A 23,358-nucleotide genomic window follows, 5' to 3' on the forward strand; every position below is an offset into this window, starting at 1 on the left:
AAGGCACCGAGGAGATCTGCTGGGCAGGGCACAGCTGTGAGGCCAGGTACTTCCCGTTAAAAGGGGCTTTCCTGAAGAGCAGGTACCAAAGACTGTATAGGTAAGAAGGCTGCTCCCACGTTTCCTTAGGCACGGCCGTTTGGTCTTTGCGAGCTCTCGGATTGCTGGTGATGGAAACTGGAGGCTGGGAGAGCCGCACCCATAGGTGCTGTTGAGGCGAGATCCCCGCACGTTGTTTTAGCAGAGCACAGGCTCGCATCCACACAAACAAGGAGCACTGGCTTTTCTTCCTCTTGCCACTCCTCCTCCCTGCCAGGTCCAAATAAGGAACTCAGCAATAAGTCCTGCACTTCAAAACCTTCATAATTCGTGTGCAAACTAGGAGAGAAGACAGGAGGCAGAAAAACCTGTTCCCACTCCAGTTGTGCCCCCCTCCCCCCACTGCATTTGCTCCCCATCATTTGATATTTCAGGTGTTCAAAGCAGTCACCTACCAGTCTTTCTTCAGGAGTGATAAATGAGTTTACATTTTACTGTGGCAGGGCAGATCAGAAAGGTCTAGAACGAGGGTGACAAGAAGACGGCCTCAAAAAGGTTAAACCACATGCTTGTGGGGCCCCTCCCAGCCACAGCTAAGGAATGCTTGAAGGCCAGAAAAGCTTTCCTTTTTCTTTTGTCTGAAAGGATAAGAGGAAGGAGTGGGACAATCGAATCTGGTTTCAGTTTATTTCCAGAATTTTACTGTACAAAATATGCAAAGTGTAAAACGGTTTTATGTTTCAGTTTAAAAACAACAAAACCCCATCCAGCTATAACTTAAGAGAACCCAGCTTGGAACAGAACAATTTACTAGGCTAGACCCACAGTGCATTAATGTCACGGACACCAGGAATTTGCTTACTTAAGTTCACGATCAGAAAAGAACAGAGAGACCATGTACCATTGCAGTTAAAGTCACATGTGCAAAGAGGAGGGGGGGAAAAAAAAAAACCCAGAAAGAGAAAGAAATGCTGGTTAGTGTCTATTAATTAGAAAACCTTGGCAAAACCCACCTTACTATACAGAGTTTGTGTAGAAAAAGAGTATTACACAGTGATCAAAAGAGGGAGAGGGAAGGGCATTCGCTCCCACACCCTTCCCCAAGACACGATAATGCTGAATTGAAGAAACAGGCACAGAAGAGTGTAAGATTCCTTCACAGTTACATCTGTGCAGGTAGCGAGCGAGCCACAGCATCCCCCCCATTGCACGCAGGAGATGCCCCCAAGCATCGGTAGCGCTGGTGAGAGGTGGCCAGGAAGCAGCCAGAGGGAAGGATCCCTCTCTGGGCAGAGCACACATAGGGCAGGGCTGGCTGCCTGCTGCCCACAGGGCTTCGGTATGTCGCAGGGATAAAAATGCAGTCTCTTGGAGGGATGCAGAGAGGCAGATAACACCAGCTGTACTGCTGGCGCTGCGGGGACCTGGCTCGGGAGTATCGCAAAGCGATCCGCACCAGTCACAGAGCAGCTGTCAGGAATGGCAACTTTTGGTCATCATCTATCAGAGGCAGCAGCCTGAATACGCAGCAGGATGCACATTCCTGTAGGAGGCTTCATGGCCCAAAGCCACCTCCTTTAGGAGAACAGAAATTTGGGGTTTTGGGGGAAGTTAAATTAAAAAAACAAAAACAAAAACCAACAGCTTGATCCCAAGAGCGCTTCCTTCTTAACACAGTTTAAACACTGAACCACCAAGCCCGGCTTGAGGCTTTATACATGTATAATGCACACACCTATAAGGGAAAAAGCACACAAACACACAAGCTGAATGAAAAACCAGACATCTGCACACACATCTCGTGAACAGCTCTCATACAGCAGGGCAGAACTGAGCGCAACTTAATAGCAGAGTCTGGGACCAGACTACAGTATTTTTGCAGAAGACTGCAAGACTTTTGTTCTACCTTTGAAACAGGCAGATTTACTAGCTTTGGTAAGCAAGATGAAACTGGCTTGAATAGGTTTCCACGTTTAGCACAGTATGGATCCTTCTAGTTTCTTGAGTAGCAAGTGTTGGAAACAAGCACATCTCAAAACTTTTAAAAGCTACTTATGCAGGGCCAGCTTCAGAAACTGCTTCCCTGCAGCTTCTGGCATACTTGGCAACAGCCAGTTCCTGAGGCTTTGCGTGGAGATCCCCATCCCAAAGGAAAAGGTTGAGAGGCTCCATGAGGGCTGGCATTTGTTCAGGCCTCCCCCAAAGCTGTGCCTTATCATGAGCTGCCCCCAAGCTCCAAGCTGCAGCCCCAGCACCTCCCATCCCAGTGGATACTTGTTCTGCCTCACTAGGGAATTTTGGGAAAAACACAGGGAGGGGAGGACGAGAGCCTGATGTGTAATGACTGAATTTGCTGGCAGGAAAAATTTTTAGAGGCAGAGGAATAGCTGGCAGAGGCTGAAATCAGGTCTGCCCCTCTCTTCAACATTCCCCTTCAGGATTGCTCTTGAAGACACCCAGGACAACCCTAGAGGCAGGAGCTGACCTTTCTCTGCGAGCTGCATCACGCCACCCTTCCGTGCACAGTGCATCCCACCCCGGCTGCCCTGCTGCCTACAGGGGTGTGCAGGTGGCAACGTCTCCCCTCTGCAGAGTGAAAACCGGTAGGTGCAAGCAGCCCTCCCACCTCCCCAAGCTGACCACAGGGGCTTGGTGAGGGACTGGTATGCCATGGAGGGGAGTTGTAAGATGCTTACGCTTCTGAGAGTGGGAAAGGAGTCTGAGACCTGGGGCAGCCCCACAGAGCCTATATAAGAATGGCTGCAGCCACATGGCAATGAGAGGCTAACAGATGCGCTGACAACCTTTGCCCAAGCCTAGTTACAGGACCGACAGGGTATTAGGGGTCTAGTATCTGCCCCTGCACTCCTAGAAGCTGCAACAAATCTGAATCTTTCACTCTTTAGCCACGAAAGAGAAAGCCAGCCTTTGTGGAAACCCATAGCCACTTCCATCTGCTCCAGAACAGCTGGAAGTCTTAGCTGCATCTGGTTTTGGAAGATCTCAGCACAGTTTTGGATTTAGGCTGTAACAAGCCTGAAGGCAAAACCAAAGCCCTTAAAGTATCTGAGCAGCATACATGAGAGTCACAGGAAGAACACCAACATCGTAGAGAGGAGTGGGGCAACACAGCACCCTATCAAATGGTTCGGCCTTCAGTGAAGCATGTCCAGTGCAAGGAACATTGTCCACTTCACCACGAACAGGGTTGTCTTATAAACTACTTGAATTAAAAAAAAACCCAACCAATTCCCAGCCACAGTACTAGCATCCAGGCTGGGAGAGAGAAGGGAGAATATGTGCAAGGAGGCAACGCAGGACAGGAGAGGCATTTGGAGAAAAACAGCCTGCGCTTGGCTGGCAAACCATACTAGCCTTATCTATGCTCAGCTTTTGGCAAGCCCTGCAAGAAGGACTGCAGGATCAGTTTCATTCCCTGTGACTCGAATCTTACTCATTACCTGGCTATACACAGAGTTTAAAAAAAGAGTCTGCTCTCACCACTCAGTATTCTTACAGAGTCTGAATTCCTACTGATGCCACAGATCCACCTGTGGATCTCAAAGCACTTGATGACAAGTTCAGTTTAGCCTCACAGCACCCCACTGAGGTAGGTATGACAGTGGTCCCCTGATTCTGCACAGAGAGGGGAAACAAGAGACCCTGAAAAACAAAATGCCACTAAGAAACCACAACAGGGAATACTCAGGAGTCCCGATTCCCCTTTTATTCTGTCCTCACCCCATAGCAGGTTACATCTGTAAAGAGACCATTTACGAGGCCAAGTCCTCTCCTTCAGATTTCATCAGGCAAAGCACTCACGCTGCTGACACACGGAAGAGCATTTAATGCAGGAGTTGGTCCCTGTTGACAGTGTCCTTTCAGGCAGCAGGCAGAAAAGGCGGCGCTGAACCACAGCACACAGATGAGGAAGCAGACCCAGAGCAAACATGCGCTCCTTCCGTCTGTTTCTCCATGTGTTCAAGGATTTAATGCAATTAAGACATGAGTTTCCTGAGCAGATACTGTCAGACAATCCCCTTTGCGGGGGAGGGAAAAGGAAAGGGGAAGGAAATCCTGGGAAAGTAAGAAAGTTTTGCAGAGGAGCCTGAGACAAGGTGCTCTCACGCACATGGCACACCCAAGCCTCTGGCAAGGTGGTTCTTGTTCTGGCTTCACAGAAATGAGCCAATTCAGCCACAGGCAGTAGTCTCCACACAGGCATAAGTGCTCCATAGTCTCCCAAGCTACTCCGTCTTTCCCACCTTGCTGGTTATGCACATCATAAAAACCAGATATGCTCATCTTTAGGAGAGCCAAGTGTGAGATACTACACACTCCCTTTAATTTTTTTTTTTAAGGAGGGAATAAAAAAATCGGGTTTTTTCAAAATAAAATATTGTGAAGGCCACAGTCAATAAAGCAGTCCCCACACAGACTACCAGAAAGCCTGACCTAGAAAGAAACCCAAACACTGACTTTAGAGAAGGGAAAACTCTACCTACTTCCTATCTTCTAAGGGACATGGGCTTGATCCCATCATGTACTGCACCATCTGGTTTCTCCGCAACCATGTCTGGCACGTTACATGGAGAAGACAGGATACAGGTGACTACCGTGCACTTGTAGGAAAGGTGCAGGAGACTGTAAGTATCACTTGGATGGGGAATCACCCCTTCGGACCCTCACTTAGCAGGATGCTTCCTTGATCCCAAGAGGACTACCTGCAGGTGCTGCTGACCACGCAGCTTCATTGCTGCCGAAGCTGGAAGAGGCTGGACCCTCCTGCTTAAGGCATCTGCTCCCTGCCACCGGCTCGTGATAGGCACTGGGCAGTCCGCATGAGCCATGCCATGCAGGACTGGCAGAGACCCACTTCAGCTGGGCCATCTCGCACTGGTGGGAGCGGGAGGCAGCCCCACGAGCTGGTGAAGGAGCCCAGGGGAGGCCCGGGGAAGGCCAAAGGGGATGGGAAGGGTTGTCACAGGCCCCCTAGGATGATGATGCACCCTGGCAGTGAAAGGCACTGGCTTACAGACCTTGCTGAACTGGGGCTCTCCATATTAAGACATCCGTATGGAGGGCAGGTCAGCTCCTGCCTGATAGAGATATTTGCACGGCAAAAGACTGGGCAGAATGAATCGAGCGTTTGTGTTCACACATGCAAATCCAACGCCACAGAGCTGGGGGGGCCTTGGAGGGACTTGACTGAAGGCAGGTCACTGCCAGCTTCAGAGCTGACTCTAGAATCACACGACACCCTGTGCTGGTAATCAGGCTTCCGACACCAGTTTAGGCTTATTGATAAAAGCAAACCTTTCAAAACTCCGTAAGTCTCACGTGACAAAAGCCACAGACGAAAGCTGTGCTGATGGGCAAAGGCAGCCTTACAAACCAAACTGCAGTTTAAGAGCTACACATCTCTCACAGGAGCAGATCCCAACATTGAGCAGAAACTCTTGCAGTTCAGAAAGGCCAAGAAAGGCAGGCAGATTTTCAACATTCAGACATAGTTTGGTATTTCTTAGCTATAGCTGAAGGCGTACAGTGGGGAAGGACACACTGCAGTGTTTCCAGGGCACAGCAGTTCTCCAAAGCAAGTGCATGTGGCAGAGGTCAGCCCTTCCCTGGATCCTCTCCTCAAGGAGGGAAGCACTTTTGCCCATCTTTCCTCCAGGTGCACCTGAAGTCGGCTGGAGAGGGAGGGCACATTCCTGCCTGCACCCCCCTTCCCCTCAAAGAGGCTGTCAGACACAGGGAGGGTCCGTGATTTATCTGAGGAGTCGTCAACTACTTGCCTGCCCTGTCCCAGTGCAAATACGCAGCCCTTGCAGGTGCAAAAGGAAGTGGCGGTAAGGCAGACCCTGAGGGGACCATGGCTGGACAAACACATTTGGAAAGCCAGACAGAAGGGACAGAAATGGGGACCCTTGGGTGTGCCTGACACAGATGCAGGCAAGCAGGAGAGAAGGAAGGAGGTGAGAGATAACAGGGAGCTGTATCACACAGAACAGTTTCCCTAAGAAGCAATGGTCAAAGGAAAAAAAAAAACACAAAACCAAACCAAACAAAAAAATCCCAACCAATCCAAAAAAACACAAACCAACCACCAAAGAGCTGCAAGATGGGCAGATCCAGTTCAAGATAAGCAACTTCAGAGACAGAGAGCAAAAGCATCCCACTATGCTCATACAGGTCCAGCACCGAGAGAAGAGGGCACATGGAGAAGAGGAAAAGAGTAAGTCTTCAGTGTCCAGACTAGGTGGTTCACAGAAGCAGCCCTCTCACACCCACCCTTTGATACCCTCTCCTCCCAGAGTGAAAAGGGACTGCAACCGCCTCCTTCCCCCAGCCCTGTGCAAGCAGGTTTCTAGAGTGGAGAGGTGAGCAACGCAGTCTCAGAAACAGCTACAGGTAGCAAAAGCAGAGACACAAAAGCGCAGGCACGTGCACTGGCATAAGGCAACGCTCCAGCAAAAATACCAACGTTGCAATCGTGCAGAGAAAGAGAGCGTGAGATTTACAGTATGCCTGGAAGAGGGGTGGGGAGAGGGAGGGGAAAAAAAAAAAGTCTGTTCTGTCTCCAAGGCTGAGCTAACCGAGCCAAATCACCCTGTCGCCTCTTAAGATATTTCTTTCTAGATAAGATATCCCAACTCCCCCCTCCCCTTTCCAAATAAAGTGCAGATGGTCAAATATTACTGGTCCATCATCTGCCAGCTTCAGTCAGCATTGGGGAAATTAAACCCAAAAGCACAATATTGAAAAAAAAAGTCCCCAAACAACCCACCCTAAAAATTCCTTAGACTGAAGTCTCAGACTGTAAGCGGAGGACAAATTTATGAGATTTAGGGTCTATGAACTCTTCCGAGAGTTTGATGAAGGGGATTTTCTTCACATTAACAACAAGGCTGAAGTCCAAGCACTTGAGGACAAAAACAGTGCCATCTTGTAACCCGCTTGTGACCGCTTCCTCGCTGACAAGTGTCCATTGCTTGGAGAACCAGCGATCCCTGTCATACTGCAGGGTTGGGCCTGGGTTAAGGTAACGCTCCAGGAATGCCTGCCAAGAGAGGGACACACATTAGGGCTGGCCCTGCAATGTGCTCTGTCGAAGCTCTCTTCCCATCCCTAGCTACAGCTCTGCGAGCACAGGCTTGCCATGCTGAAAATGGCTTCAGCTTCCGCGCTTCAGGAGACATCCTCTCCCCAGTCCCTCCCAGCTTTTCAGACCCCAGGAGCAGACACAACCACCAGGCGATTCTCTTTCAGTCCATCCCAGCAAGCCTGCAAAGTTATAGCCCCGACTCTGTCAGCACTGCCATCCAGCAGCAGTTCAATAGAGTAGAGGTCATTTCTCCCCTGCCAGCCCCATAACCCTATCCCAAAATTGCAGTCCCAGACAGGCAGGTGGGATAGCTGCCCCTCCCTTCTTCAGGCCAAGCTAAGGTGGAAAGCAAAGGTTTCCATGTTTGTAACCTGGCTGAGGCTGCAAAACTGAAAGCAGAACAGGGAACGCCATTTGATGTCACTTGTGTTTTAAAGTTGTCTTGGCAATCTCAATGGCAGCAGAACTCCCCCTTGCATATCTGGGTGAGGTCCCAGGTGGATCCCAGTGAGAGGGTGCTAAGCCCCATCTCTTGACAGCATTTCTGCTCTTAGTGTAGTAAATCCTGGGTAAATGCCCTGTACGTGACCCGTTTCCCTCATCATTCAGTCCCTCCCTGTGCCTGCAAATCAACAGTCAGTCAGGGTGTGAAGCAGCTAACTGACATTTGACCAAGCAGCCCATGAATTAGAAACACTGTCAGAGACAGGGATTTAGGTGATAATTAGAAGCAGTCCAAAATGCAGCACTGCAGAAGGGACAAAAAAACCCCAAACAAACAAAACAAAACAAACAAAAACCACAAAGCCAAAACCCAACCAAACAATGAAAAAAAACCAACCAGCTACCACGAGCCAGCTGGGAGAATACCCTGTGACTCAAGGCCACTGTCTCAGACACTTCTTTGGTACTCCCTTTGCTGAACTGGATATGAGAACAATTATCTTACAGGCACTTTCAGATAGAGACACAGACGATGCTGTAGAGGAAGCATTACTTCCCTTTAAGATCTGATGAAACCTACAGTGCACTGATCGTAGCACAGACAGCAACTATGAAAACCTCCACTCACCTCCCCTGACAATTTTCTGTTCTGCACGCACAGATGTGTTATCCCTTTCTCCCTCCTTCCTGCACCAACGTTAGAGAAAGCGTTACCTTTGGCGTCATGTTATTGGTGATGCAGAACGACAAGTGTTGCAAGATGCTCTCCATGCTGTGGTACTGTTGCTGGCGGGTGGTGCGAAGGTACTTCTGCAGAGCTCTTGCCATGGAGGGGAAGATTGCCTGGGCTGCTTCTCGGGGGTCCATCATCTCTCCTGGAGCTTTCTGTTGTTCCTCTGCCTGGAGGCGTTTTATGTGAGTGAAAGCCTCCTCTACTGCAACCACAAGCCTGCGGAAGGAAAACCAGGACATCAAGAGTCACAACAAGAGAGGTAGGATGGGTCTGTGGTTAAGGCAGAGCCTAGGAGTCAAGATTTACAAGCTCCTATTCCCATCTCTGCCACTGACTCACTGCCTGCCATCAGACAATTTACATAAAATCTTCTCTGCTAACAGTCCGAGGGGTAGACAGCAGCTTTTCTTTCCTTGCCCAAGCCATCCAGCAACTGAGGGTCATAAACCAGGATTAAGACTTTAAACGCCTGAGTGCCGTACTAGGTTCTGCCAACACAGCATAAACATCAGCTACATGACTCAAACACGACACAGCTGCCCTTGCATTTAATGCATGTCTTTGAAAACGGCGGTTCCAGCGCACAGGACCGCAGCATGAAGCGTAAGGGTGGGCAAGTGGTCAGGAACGGGCTGGCTATAAACTAGCATGACCCAGGACACAGACTGCTCCGTGACACTCTGTGCTCACAAGCTGCCATCGGCTCCGATTTACATCAACTGGGTACAGACCTTGTGCTGCCGAATGATTGTTCTGCACCCCTCCACTGAACACTGACGGGGCTCTCATCTTCACTTCTTACACTACAGCTAGAGACATCCCCTGCAAACTATTCCTGTGCTGGCGCAGATCAGCAAACCTCAAGACCACACCATAAAAAGGCAAACGTGCCATACGACACTTGCAAGTTAGCCCAGTACTAAGTAACAAGTGAGGGGCTACACTGCAGTTAGTGACTTGTTTCACACTAGATTTCCACGCAAGTCATCAACAACTGTCCACACTGCCCTCAATACCCAAAGCATCTTAAAACAAGGGGAAGCTGCCTCATGACAAGCAGAAGTATAGCCTACCGCATTCGGACTATATACAAGGAACAGCACAAGAAGCCCTGACCCTTGCCCATTTTGTTTAATTTGACTTGGGGGAAGCAGGGGGTGGAAATGAGTTTCTAACCTCCTTACGTCTTTCTGTTGCATCTCTGACCATCCTCCTTTGAAACATCTGGCCTGATCTTCTAGTGACTGATGATTTTCCTCTGACTAAACAGCTGTTCTAATCAAACTCAGCAAGCAAGGGAGATGTGCCCGAGCTGGGATGCTACACTGCATGGAAAGGGAAGTTTAAGTTCCTATTGCTCCGAGGCTGGAAGAGAGCCCAAAAGACAGCAGCTATGGAGCACAGGTCAGACCAAAGCAGGCTGGGGGCGGGGGTGGGGAACAGGACGATGACACATCGTGCCAGCACTTTCCCAATAAAATAGAAACTGCCAAAAGAAAACACAAAACAAGCCAGCTCCTTCCAGTTATGGCACATTCCTTCCAAATACAGCTCAGTTCAGGGGTTCCTGTCCATAAGCAGCTTCCCTCAAACTGTTAGTTATGTTAACTATGAACTGCAGTTAGGCTCCAGAGCACACAGAGGCACTATCTTGAGTCACCTCCACAAAGCACCAACTCTGCAGCCTATATCGGACTGGCAGAAAACATACCTATGTTCCAAAATAAAATGCAACCAGTTCTGGTTACGCCTTTCCTTCCCAGCTCATTGAAAAGGGCAAACTGCCCCTTTTAGGAGCCTGCAAACACAAATACTATCCTCGCCCATGAACAGGCAACACCAAGTGCTCCGCCAATCCTTTCCCTGGATTACTTGAGCTGAGACGACAAGCTTAGGCATGGGGGAAATAATTGGATTTCCTACAGCAAGTAACTACAGATTTGTCAAGTACTGGGCTGGTTCCCTAATTCATGACACCGCATTAGCTTATCTGGCATAACAAACACAAGCTCTGCTTTTTGCATGTTCTTCAGATAATTCCAGTTGCAAGCTGTCACCGTCCCTTGTGCATCTGGGTTTCATACGCTTCTTTGCTGTGACAGATTTACAGCTAACCCCCAGCCCTTAATCACAAGTCTGTCCTGCCCCGATCAGGCTCAGCAAGCCCCATGCGACTGAACCTCAGAGCTCCGAGGAACAGCACCCTGGAAGGGACACCTTTACCTTGCACGGCGTTTTTTCACTCGGCGCTCATGGTCGGCCTCTTCGTAGTAGAGCTCGTTGTGACTGGAGTCCCTACGACGGGCAGCGGCTGCAATCATGGCACGGGACTGCCCCGACGCGTTGTTACCTGGGCCTTTGGGAGGTGAGGACGAGCAAAAAGGAGACAAAAAAGGTAGTGTTATTGCAACAGGACTGGGGCTGGGACAGACCAGCACCCCACAGCATCTGTCACAAGTGCTCTGTGGCTCCAGCCTTTGCAACCGAGGCTACAAACCCTTCTCTGTCCTCAGGAGCTCTGATACAAACCCTGCTAGACAGTACAGGCTTGCAGAGGGGGCTTTGGCTTGTGGACGAGGGAAGTTAGTTGGGATGAAGTATCTCGTGCAACGAACACAAAGACAGAGGTGAGGAGCACATTCCAAGGATGCAACTTACCACCCGTTATATATGTTTTCAGTTTGAAGGCAAGGGCAGCTGGAACGCACCACATTTCAGCAACAAGACAGTGAGAGCACCAAGAAGTGAGGGGTTGCAAAGAGGAGAAAGACAAACAAGAACATCAAGAGACATGAAGATGAATGAACAAAAGCCAAACTCCAGTGAGTTACATGCAGGGAGGTTAAACAGGATGCAGAGGCAGCAGGGTCACCTCTAGACAAAGCACAGGGTTTTCCAGAAGGGCAGATGCTGTCAGAGGAGCAGTCCTGCAGTAGGATAGGCTGGGGTCTATATGCATAGTAGCTCCTCAAGGTTCCCAGAGCCTGTTGCTATTATCAGATCCTACACAGTTACAGGAACAGGGAAGCTGCAGTCTGCTCTAACACTTGGACAAGTGACAGTTGTCTATTACAGGACTTTAAGTAGTGACCTTAAGATGCAGTAGTAGGTTCTGCAGTTCCCCGATGAAGCTCACAGCTCCGGCTGTTTGGGCAGAGAGGGTGGAAAAAAAACCAAAATCATTGCCCCAGAAAAGTCTACCAACCCTTTTATCCACATAGAGGACAAGGGTGGGTCTACCCAGAGGGAAAAAGGAGAAATCTAGGACAGTCTCCAAACCACCAAGAGCTGCTTTTCTGACTAACTGCTCTGAAAGCCCACACTTTCAACCAGCAGTGGTTAAGGCCAATCAATTGCACAGACATGCTTAAAGTTGTTCTGCTTATGCAAGGGCAACATTTAAACTTTTTCCTAAAAAGCACAAACCAGATTCCAAGACAGAAGTCTGAAGCTCAGCAGTGGGAAGGATGAGCATCCACACAGACAGCTTCTTAAGAGTCTAAACACTTCAGACTTTGTTTGACAGCCCTGAAATGGAAGATACGATTCTAGGAAGACACTAGTTGTCAAAATTGGGTTAGAACTGTAATTTGTCTCGTTGACTATGCCTGGCGATGAAACTCCTGGGGTTTGGAAGGTGAGCCTCCCCACTCTGTATAAGAGAGATTACAGCAAGATGCTTTTCCTTCCTGGCTGCTCCAGTATCAAATACGAAAGCTGCCAACAAATTAGGCTGCCTTAACAGCATTACTGTCTTTCCACATGTAGGCTGTAAGAGACTGTCAGGATGCCAAGGAAAGCTACAGCCAGGACTACTCTCTGCTTTGTAAAAAGTATGGGAATCTTCTTACGAAGATGCCTCTAAGCCTGAGATCTCCACATCCACAAAGGCAGCAGCACTGCACAAGGAACAGCCCAGGGAACCAGTACTGCCCCAGAAGGGAAGGCACGAGTTTTCAGGCCCTGGCAGGCTCCTAAGCTTGACACTTGGAAAGGCCTGTCAGCCACATCTGGAGCTTGCTTCTGGTTCCTTCTCTTTCGAAGTTTTGTGAGCTTGCAGTTCCTAAGTTACTAACGTTACCAGACCAGCAGTTTTTCCTCTGAGCTTGGGAGTCCCGTCCCAAAGTCCCAGCAGGTGCTGCAGGAACAGAGACCCTGCCACCTCCTGAAGAGATGCTGCAGCGCAGGAGAAGACAAGCCAGCTAGTAACCAGAATGGCACGTTCTGCAGCCAGCCTGGCAGGCCGTTCAGTTTCAGTGGTGTGCAGACACCTGTGGGATCAGTAAGCCCTCATTTTCCACACACAAGGCCTCATTGCGAGTAAGTGGCTGACATTTATGATTTCACCGCTAGAAAAGTGCAGAGCAAGTCTGTCTGTCTCCCCTCTCCAACTCAACTTGTTCTCTCCCACCTGAGACCTTCTTCACTCCAGGCAGCAGGGGACACACAAGGAGCCAGCCTGCCCCTCTCCCTTCCCTCTGCTTCTCTGCACCCTTCCTCCTTCAGGATGGGGACATCTCACTGTAAGGATCTAAATGTCAATTAATTTTATGGACTCAGGAGTGCTGCATCAGGTTTGGGAAAAATTTAGAGTAAGGTCTTTGAAACTTCTGAAATCAAGGGGGGGGGGGGGGGGGAACCACCCCAAAACCCCCAACCAAACCCAACACAAGGCACTGAAGCTTTGCTGAAGTTAAAATAATCATGTCTCATGTTTTCCCGTGTGACAGATTTTTGTCATATTTTGGTCTCCACACCCTGCACACAGAGCCACCTTGCCCAGCTAAGTCCCTTGTCCCTTCCAGCTTTCAAAGCGTTTCAATACTAACAAATTCACAGGCAGGATGTGCCTTACCACACCTTGTCACAGGACTTATCCGTCCTTCACCATAAAAGCTTCTCCACACAACATGAGCTCTTCCATCAAAGGAATGCACACTTTTATAAAGGCTGTGATGGCTGGGCACACCCTGCTTATCAAGCCTAGCCTTCACTGATAGGGTTTAAGAGTGTCAAATGATTAAGTCCAGTTTTCACTGCTTTGAGTGTCCTCGGGGATCCACCCAGCCATCCTCCCCCCCCAGGCCTCTCTAAAGCCCAAAAGTTTCAAACAGGTTTGTATAATGGCAAAGCTCAAGAGGTATAGTTATCTGTCTCTGAATTTCCATTAACTGCTTAGCATCACAATGACTTGGGAGCACGGCCACCCATACGCCAGGCATAGCTAATGTACTGTTAAGGCTGCTGCTTCTTCCCACATTGGTATCAATCTCCTTTACTTTCCTGAAGGCTGCCTGTGGAAGCGGCATAGGAAACGACTGAGAAACTCATTTAGGTTAAAAGTTGTGTTTATTGTACTAGCATAGCCAAGGAGATGACCCAAGGGTGACAAAAAGCACAGGCTGCCTAAAACAAGCAGTGGTGCAAGCACTTGTCAAGCCATGTAATAATTAAGCCTGACACAAAACTTGGCCATTTCAGGTGGCAAAGACAAAAGCCTTATTGTGGGCTAAATGCGTCTGTAAAGTCATCTGGAACCGGCAAACTCAGCACCTTTAGGAAGATTTCCAGCAAGAGACAACGATTTGGCAAAGCAAAAAGGTGAGAATGTGTGCATAACAAAGCATAAAGCCAACCTAGCCCTTCCCCATCCCACCCAGTCTCAGAGACTACATTTCACCTCACCTACCATCAACATTGTAGACTTTCAGGCCAGCCATGTGCTTGGCTGCACGGGATTTGGAGGCTGTTAACAAAGCTGGGTTGTAGACTGTGAAGTCTTTGTAGTAATTTTCCAGGACCACCAGTGCAGCTCGCTGGATGCTAGTGGAAAAAAAAACAAAACAAAACAAAAAACACAAGACAAAAAAACCCCAAAATGCAACGAGTTCTTTTGTTTCCTTAAAATAAAATTAAAAAAAAAAAAAGAGATAGCCACATTATTTGGAACAGGGTTGTCACACCCACAGGATTGTGCAATACTCAGATTAGTTACCCTCTCTCTAGGACCTGAAATTTCATTTGAGATACAAGATAAACGCCTCTGCCCTCACCTCACCAGGACGATGACAGGAAATCCCTAAACAAGGGCAGCACATAAACTGAAGCACTAGGCTGCCTGCAGTATGGGAAAATACAGAACAAGAGCTCACCCCGCCTCAGCAGCAGGGCAGAGACCTTGCCCAGACTCAAGATCAGAGCACCAGCTGGTTTTGCTGTAGCTGGCCGGCCTAGGTGGAGAGACCAGCTCAGGATGGATACTTTTCCCTTTGAGTCATTTTCAGCCGCACCTTGCAGCTCCTCAGATCTCTTCCATCCAAGCACTGACAAGAGCTCAATCTCTTCAGCTTTCACAGCAAGATAAAATCGCTGCCTGAGGAGTACGGCTGCTGGAGAAGGGATGACCTCAGTATTGCTTCTTAAATCCCAGGCAAGGGACAGAATAAGGAGCAGTGACACTCCCTCCCTCCCTTTGAAGGGATCCCTCTACATAAAATGACGACACACGGGAGCAGAACAGCACACGCGCCAGCAGCAGGAAAGGCTCAACCTGGAGGTATCTTCCTCTGCAATCGTTTCGACAACAGAGGTGTCTGTAGGCACTGCTGCTAACAAGTAGGACGTATTTCAAAACAAGCCAGAGCTATAGTGTTTACAAAAAGCCAACACACACACGGGATCTAGGACACAGCTCTCTCCATGTTGCTCTGGCTCCATGCCCCAGCGTGGCGTCCGGCTGGCAGTAGTATGCTTCGCAAATCACCAAGATCACCGATTCAGCCAGCTGGAGTTCGCTAAGAACCCACACTTAATTTCATTTTGAACCCACAAAAATTATAAGGGAACTGCCAACACATTTGTTGCCAGTTAATTGTAAAGTTCACACTTACCAACAAAGCCTTTCCTAAGAAAAGCAACCAAGTATTCTCACACATGTTACAACATAGGAAGAAAACACTACAAGGATGGTAACGTGGGAAAATAAGACACGAACAAATTAAGACCTAAATTCAATTCTCAGCACTACCACTGATTCAATGCGTGCTCCCAGAGGAGCGATTTAAATTTTCCTGTGCCTTGTGCTAATATTAAACTTTTTCATCACACCCCAGTAATTTAAACACACACACACCCTCTGCCATCCTCATTCTCCAGCTGCCCCCTCCCACTGATCAGTGAATTAAGCATAGAAGCCAGCCCATTCATGAGACTGAGGAAGAAGAACAAACCCAGACTTGTTCACTGTGTACCTTCATCAGTCAGTATTATGGTACAGCGCCATATATTTCATTAGCTGTGTACCTTTAAGATAATGAATTTACCTTCTGAAGCAAATTCCATCTTTAGGACTGTTTGGTGGGGTCTTTTGCATCCAGCTAAAGCATCTTAAAGAAGCTTTACTTTTCAGGTGCCAGTCCTTTGTATTTCCTCAAATCAGGCTTGTTAAAAGCAATTCCGTTTAAGCACTTAGCTACCGATATGGAAGAAAAAGCCACTATTTAATCAAGGAAATAATCTTCCTTTAATGAAGTAGTACAGACTGACCCACTGCCACACACATATCAGTGCTGACACAGAGCAAGTGAAAGCCAGTTTATTTCTCCCTGCCAAACTTCTGATTTCTACTGTGAATTTGCTGCAGCTTAAAAACAAAATTTCATAAAAGAAGTCATGTGGCAGCAGCACATATTCCCCTTTCTGGCTGCATTCAAACATGACTGGGTTTTTCCATGTCTGCTTCCTGGGAAGGTAAAACTCCATGGAGTTTCATCTCAAAATGCAACATTTGGAAAACTAGGATCAACTAAAAACAAGAAGATAAAAATGAACAGAGTTATACTCTGCTAATATACTGTGCTTATTTCAGGCAGCATTGGGACTTCCGTCCCAGCAGTGGGAAATGTCTGGGAGGTGCTCCATTGACCAACTAGCTCTATTAGGACAAAGCACAATACAGCACATGAGAGAAAAATTTATTTTAATACATACACATTTTCCCTGGACCCCACAGAGTACATTATCATCAGGATACCAGCTTTCCCCACCCACTACCCCTTCCATCCCCTCACCACCCCACCAATTCATTGGCACACGCACCCAAAATCCAAACACAATAAAGCTTTTATGTTGCAATAAGCAACATTCATTTCCCTGAAAATCAAAGCCCAGCTATTTTCTTGGCTGATGCAAATCCAGTACAGGCTCAGTCCAGCATACTAGATACCCCAATCACACATAGAGTCTGCTCTCTAGAGAGAGAATTGTAATTAAACATCAGTTTCCTACATTTCTACCAGCCCATTTCTGTCTCCCATGTAGTCCATCCTAAGCATGGCAGGTTAGGAAGAAAGCTGGACCACAACTCTTCAAATTATTATTTTTTTTTTTGGGTGGGGGGGCAGTGGAAAGAGAAGATGCTGTGGTCAAGAAAATTAGAAGGGTCACAATAATTAGCAAGAGTGAGGAGAAGGCTGAATCAGAGCCTTCTGGGCTGTGTTGCTCAACCTCTTCACCCACATCAAGGGAAAGCCTCACCCTGCACAGCACAGGACAGCCAGCCCTGCTCCACACAGGAGCTGCAAAGCAACAAGAACCCCCCTCCCCAAACAGGCACAGCCATCACAACCCCAGCAGAAAGGGACTCAACACACTTGTGCAACACAACGTGCAAGGAGGAGGGTAACTGCAAGCAAGTAAGCACCCAGAGCAGCCCGAGGAGAGAGTAGGAGCAAAGCAAAACTCTAAGGAAGCCTGCTGTCTCCCAACAGAAATTCAGGTTTTCAGGACTTTACACTGCAGGGCAGACACTCTGCTGCCTTGTGAGCAAGGTGAAGTGGCTGCAGCAAGCCTCCTCTCCACCCACACGCCAGCTCCGATGGGAATGGAAACTGGCAGTCTTCCCAGAGCCCGCCTTCAGAGGCTTTTTTCCTCACGAAAGTGTCTCAGGAGGAGTTCAGCACCATGTCGGTCACTGCATTCATTTACTGTGCACTTCAGCAAACAGAGGCTTTCTTTGCATTTACGATTTTAAAAGAATGGGGAGGGGCAGGAAGAAAATGAACAGAAAGTTTCAATACTTAATTGACTGGAGAGGTTTGGAGTGAGGATCCTCCTCATGTCCTACGAAGCAGGATATAGCAGCCCAATATATTTCAGGCATTGTAACAAACTACCAGAAAAGAGAAAAGCACATCAGGACATGAAAAGCATTTTCATGCAACAGGTCAGACTCAGAAAACCTATGACATGGGAAAACAAAGACCCCAAAAAACCCTCTTGCACAGGCCAGTGATCTACTGGAAACTCAGTTTTCCTTGTAGGCAATATTGGTAAGGCTCTACATTTTGCTGCTTTGCATTTTGCGTGGTTGGAGGGTTGCTTTGTTTAGGTTTTTGGGTTTTTTTTTTTAAAATTATTATTACTACCCTGAAGAAGGCCATGTCACAGCATGCTGCCAACAAGGAAAGCAAACTGCTTGTTCCAACAGAAGCACAGGGTACCTCAGTGGCATTTGGCAGCACAGAAACACAGCCCTTTACAAACAGTAATGAATTAACTTCTACAGGGCATCCAAGAAAGTGGAGGAGGGGACTATGTGACACAAAGGCAGCAACTATTGCCAATTTTTTTTTTTCCTCAAAAGGTAAGTCAGGAGGAGTTTTGCCTCAATACTTGCTGCTACATGGGATTTTGATATTTGAGGTCTTGCCACACTCTGTAGCTCAGAGGCCATTTTGGCTTTGTATTTGCCTTCTGTGACATAGCTACACTGATACTGAAATTGGCTTTTTAAGAGGATTTCTAGGAAAACAAGTCAGTGCTATACTGAAGCAAAGCACAAGGGAAAAAGCCTGTTTACATAATCAGAATACTGGCTTTGGGCCCTGCCGGTTTCTAGAAAAGTGATTTTGAATCTTCTGAAGTGGTAGTAAAGGGTTAGTGAAAAAGAAAATAAGGAAAAAATATAGAAGCCACACCCCTATGCTCAGAGTTGCCACTGGACACAGTAGGGTCAAACCCAGCAGGCTGCAGCAGCCATCACTCACATAGTTTTAGCCTTGCTATGGATGCAAATCTTGTATCATCAGAGTTTAGGGTGAGCCACACAGTTAAAATCCACAGGGATACTCAGAGAGGCCTGACCACTGCTGTGCTCATTGAAGGCTGAGGGCAGCGGAAGCCTAAAGCTGTTTAATCAAATGGTTCCCAACACAGACTTTTCTCCTCCAAACAACAATTTTTTATGTTCTCCAAAACAGGCACAGCATCAAAACAACCCAAGGTCTCTGGGCACACAAAATACATGCCACAGCCAGTTGGGAAGCTTTGGTGCCTCAAGGAGAAGCTGAGCGAGGATTGCACAAAGCAACCTTCCATGCAGAGCCAGCCTTGCCTCACTGGCTGTCTCCAGCCTACAACTGCATCAAGCTTATCTACGGCAAGAGAGGCTGAGGTCTCCTGGAGTGCTAAGCTACTCATCCACAGCACTTCTTACTCTCTAGCAGCGCTGCCAGCTAACACCCAACAGGCTCGGAAAACTTCTGCACCTTCCCAGAAGTACCCTACAATCACATCTCCCTCCCAGAAAACCCCGTTCCTTCACATACTCTTTTGCTAGGTGCAGAGCTGGGGCTTGAGTTCCTGGTCCTTCACCTCATTTGGCTGCTCTTGCAAAGCAAGGTCACCAGGACCAAAGCCTTGGAATTAAAACTGGAAAGAGACAACTGAAATTCAAATGCTTTCCACACCAACATCCCTGCTGAAAATGGTTACAGAAGGCATTTCCACCATCCTCTACAGACTTACTACCCTGCTCTGCCTACCACAGCTAGGGTGAGGCCAGCGCAGGCTGCCCAGACAGATGCTCCCCAGGCAGCACTGCCACACCAGGGGCCATCTCCTGCGAGCTGGTAGAGAGCAAGGGACTTGGTACTCGCTGTGCTTCCCAAGCAGTGCCTTGAAGCAAGGCTCGAGAGGGACGGAGGTCATGCAGAAGCTCTTCGCAGTGCCGGCAGTAGCACCAGTGCCTTAGCTACAGTTTCGTCTTCTCCAGGAAACAGAGTCAGATACAGTCAGATCTCGGCAGAGATGCCAAGGGAAGGAACTCCTGCAGCTGTGGCTAAACAAGCAGAGCAGAAAAATACCTTTTGATTGTCGTAACTACAACAGCATTTCAGTCTGGTAGAGTCAAGAGAACAAGACCACAGGCCCTGGGAACAGGAAAACCACATTTTCTTGTCAGACAACCACAACTGAAGTCTCCACGCCGTTAAGGCAGGCAAGCACAATCCTCGCCCTCCCTGGAATTGGCACTGGACGACCGAGACACAGCGAGTTTGTTTTAGATACCCGACTTCTGGCATTTGGTCAAGCAGGGAAGAGAATTTGCAAGGTCAAGCCTTTACTGGGGAAGGGAAGGAAAACTCAGCATAGTAACACGCTGTCACTGGGATGGCAGCACAGCTGCTGCCCCCAGGAAGTGAACACCCATCCCATTAATGGTACAATTCTCTCCCCTCCCAGCCTTTTTTTTAAAAAAAAACCCCACAACAGGAATTTAAGCATGTGTCGATACCTCCCGACACTGGACATCTGAACAACTGTCGAATGAATGCTCTAAGTTTAAGGAGACCACCAGCCCAGGCTCTAGCTGCAGATCTCCCCTTTTCTGCCCTGCATGGTGCAAGACACAGTGCTCCCCAACACACACACACTCTACACCAAATCTCATGTTTCATGAGACAAAACACAGAATCAAACACACCAGCTGAGCAATACAGTAGCTTGCTACTGATGCAGAAGGGATTTAATTGTTTTTCTGAATGAGAAAGGGAGAGTAAGATTCATTTTCAGGCTGGGTTTTGTTTGCTTTCCTCAATAGCAGCCTAGCCAAAACCCTCTGGAGTATGGATGAAAAAGGAAAGGACCCTGCAAGTTTACTACTAACATTGCTGTTATTTTCTAATCTTTTTTATTTGTAAGAGAAGCTGTGACTATGGAAATGGGAGCTGTTAAAATAGAGGATTTTACAGAAGGATATGACCAAACATTGGGGGTGGTGGGTGGTGTGTGTGTGTGGAACCCAGTGCTTTATGTCATACAACCCGAACAAACTACTTATTTAAGCCTCCCTGAAGAACTCTATGGAAGTATTCCCAGGACAGTACTAAGAAGATGCTGCTACAGAAGTACAGAGTGCTAAGTTTTGGCAAGCACCCATAAACCCCCAGTAAACCCACAGGCACACTCCCACTGCAGTTCTCCTGAGAAATTTCCCAGCCTGACACTTCAGAAAGTTAACTAGTCTTCAGGGTACCAGCACATGGGCTGAATGTTTTTCCTAGTCACCTTTATTGGTAGAACTTCAAGTTTTGACGAATACTTTGCCAACAGCCCCATTGCCTTTGCTTCAACTTCCAACAGCTGAAGGTACCAGCTAGTATAATTAGCTAGGACAAAAATCCAAGACATTAGTAGTAATACATACTGAGGAGGAAGAAGAGTGTGCAATCCTTTCACTCCAAGAGTGGTCCAAAAGGTCACAGAATCATAGAATCATAAAGGTTGGAAAAGACCTCTAGGATCATCAAGTCCAACCCCCAACCCAACACCACCATGTCTCCTAAACCGTGCCTGAAGTGCCACGTCTACATGTTTTTTTGAACACCTCCAGGGATGGTGACTCCACCACCTCTCTGGGCAGCCTGTTCCAATGCCTGACCACTCTTGCAGTAAAGTAATTTTTCCTAATATCCGATCTAAACCTCCCCTGACGCAACTTGAGGCCATTTCCTCTCATCCTAATATACGATTTATTAAAAATATGTCTAATAATATGATTTACCAAGAGAAGACAGTCATTGTGTTAAGGTCAGATACTGTGACAGCACCACACTTCTCTTCCTTAGTAACACAGTGAACATCTTATTTCAAGGTATACAGTGCCAAGGGAGGCAAAGGTCATAGGTACACTTGTTATCCCTAACTTCTCATATTTCATTTTCTATCTGTTGAATATGATGAGCTTCCTATGGGAGGCAGGGGACTCTTCACAAGAAAGGAAAGACTTAAGCCCTTGCTGAGCCTAAGCTTCTTCCCAGGTTCACTGTATGCAGTTCTAGGATGCCTTTGCAAGGGGTCAGCCTAGGTAACCAGAAAGGCTGTTTTCCAGCCCCATCACAGAATAGCAAAGAGGAGTTTGTTAGCATGTGGCAAACGTACGTTGCCCCAGTTACCTCAGCCCATCCATTGGGACGGGTACGCAAGTGTACAACAAGAGCAGCTTCAGGGGCTGCATCTGAAAGAGCAGCTTGTGAAAGCCTGAGCATGTGGTGCGACAAACCTCTCCCCCAGAAGGCTGAGGAAGCCAGCTGCCAGGAGATCAGGCTCCAAAGCAAACCACTCGCATCCTCCTACGCCAAGACCGCCTCTCCAAGACGAACAGTGTGTGTAGGGGGTTGTTTTCAAGCACTTACTCACCATGCAGATACCTAGCAGAACCACTAAATTGAAACGGTATAACTCACAGATTAGCCAGTGCACAACAGCAGCTTTCAGACACTAACAGCTTGGGTTGGATTTCAACCAGTGCCTTAGACACCAATAACCACATGCAGATGCCCCAACAGCTCTCAAACTAGAAACATCCACTTCCCTTTGATCATATATAACACATTCAAAGAGACAAATGTGCTACCTTCTCATCAAGCAGACAGCGAGCCCTTGCTACTAGCACTTCTTTGCCCCAGGGTCTGCTGCAATGCAAAGAAAAAAAAAAAAAAAAAGATGAGAGCAAAGGAGCTACCCATATGTACCTGCCCATGTATCTGCCATATCCCAGATACTCACAGCGAACCGAACCCATGCCTGGCCAGACATCCGCACCACAAGCTCAACCCAGCACTCTCCAGAACCACTAGTAGTTGAATCAGATCTGGAGAGCAGCAGGTACTGGATCCATGCGCTAGAGCTCAGAAATGGGTTTTCCAAGTGCACTGCCAGCACACCAAGCAGTCTGCTTCCATGCCACGGGTTTTGCAAAGTGGTGGGGTATCCTCAAGGGAGCTAGTGAGAAGAGTAACTTGCTTATTTAGGAGAAAAAAACACCCAAACCAAAACAAAAAACCCCAACTACTGCCTGCCCACACTGAAGCAAAACCAAAGCTGCGAAAGGCTTCCTTTATCGATTGAGCAAATTGGCAGGTTGGGAAGGAGGGCAGTGAGAGAAGAGCACAAAGGGGACAACTTAAGTGAAAAGATGATGGGAGGAAGCTGCTGCTGAGCTGTCCCCATGAACCTGCTCAGCATGGCAGATACAGGTGCACCAGGCAGATGCAGGTGCTGACAGAGAAGGGGCAAGGTGGCTTCCCCAGGCACCTGTGGGTGTTGCACCCAGCTGCCAGCAGCCCAAGCAGGCTCCACTTGTCTGCACAGATCCATGACTGATTTGAAAGAGTCAGGGTCACCACTGAAGTCGATCTTACAGCTAACATCTCCGTAGCTGGGCAGAATACGGAGGCCATTGAGCCCCATACGACTCAAGATACTGATTGAGAAATCTTGTCTCACAGCTGGTGACCTGACTCTACACCAAGCCCTCAATAATAAGCTGCCACAGGGTACACCATGTCCAGCTCTGCACCTTAAGGGATGTGGCCTGGGACATTAGACCTGTCCCTCATATTTGGGCCACAGCTGGTCCCCTGTAGGCTTGCTGGATAGGGGGGAAGAAGCAAGGACTTCATACTCTCCTTCCCCTAAGCTCAGCAGAGGACCATACCTTTGCAGACAGAGCTATGCACCACCAAAGACTGCTCCTGCTCTGCAGGCATACTGCAGCAATGCACAACTGATCTCCTCATGCAGGCAGCAGCAGGACTGCTTTCAATGAAACCTTCATTGCCATGAGAGGACGCTGTCCTACCTCTTTCCCTCTGCCTCATCACACCTTTCTTCTGCCACCACAAGCTTTTGTAACCCTTAAGCACCAGAAGGGCAATTAAAAAGACTGCAGAAATTGAGCTAGGCTAAATAA

The 23,358-nt window shown here is 48.1% G+C and overlaps 1 protein-coding gene and 1 long non-coding RNA gene across 2 annotated transcripts in view; one reads left to right on the forward strand and one right to left on the reverse strand.

Moving 5' to 3' along the window:
- Nucleotides 1-23,358, forward strand: part of LOC135315794 (uncharacterized) — a 212,058-nt gene that overhangs the window by 92,171 nt on the left and 96,529 nt on the right. The gene's annotated exons all lie outside the window — the stretch shown is intronic.
- Nucleotides 708-23,358, reverse strand: part of VANGL1 (VANGL planar cell polarity protein 1) — a 46,063-nt gene continuing 23,412 nt past the window's right edge. The window contains exons 5-8 of the mRNA XM_064466044.1: nt 14,014-14,147; nt 10,548-10,680; nt 8,306-8,540; nt 708-7,102 (exon numbers count right to left, since the gene is read on the reverse strand). Of these exons, the coding sequence (XP_064322114.1) occupies nt 6,842-7,102; nt 8,306-8,540; nt 10,548-10,680; nt 14,014-14,147 (763 nt within the window). The 3' untranslated portion in view covers nt 708-6,841. The remainder of the gene's footprint in view (nt 7,103-8,305; nt 8,541-10,547; nt 10,681-14,013; nt 14,148-23,358) is intronic.

This window comes from Phalacrocorax carbo, chromosome 1 (assembly GCF_963921805.1).
Source record: "Phalacrocorax carbo chromosome 1, bPhaCar2.1, whole genome shotgun sequence".
In the NCBI taxonomy this organism is placed as follows: Eukaryota; Metazoa; Chordata; class Aves; order Suliformes; family Phalacrocoracidae; genus Phalacrocorax; species Phalacrocorax carbo.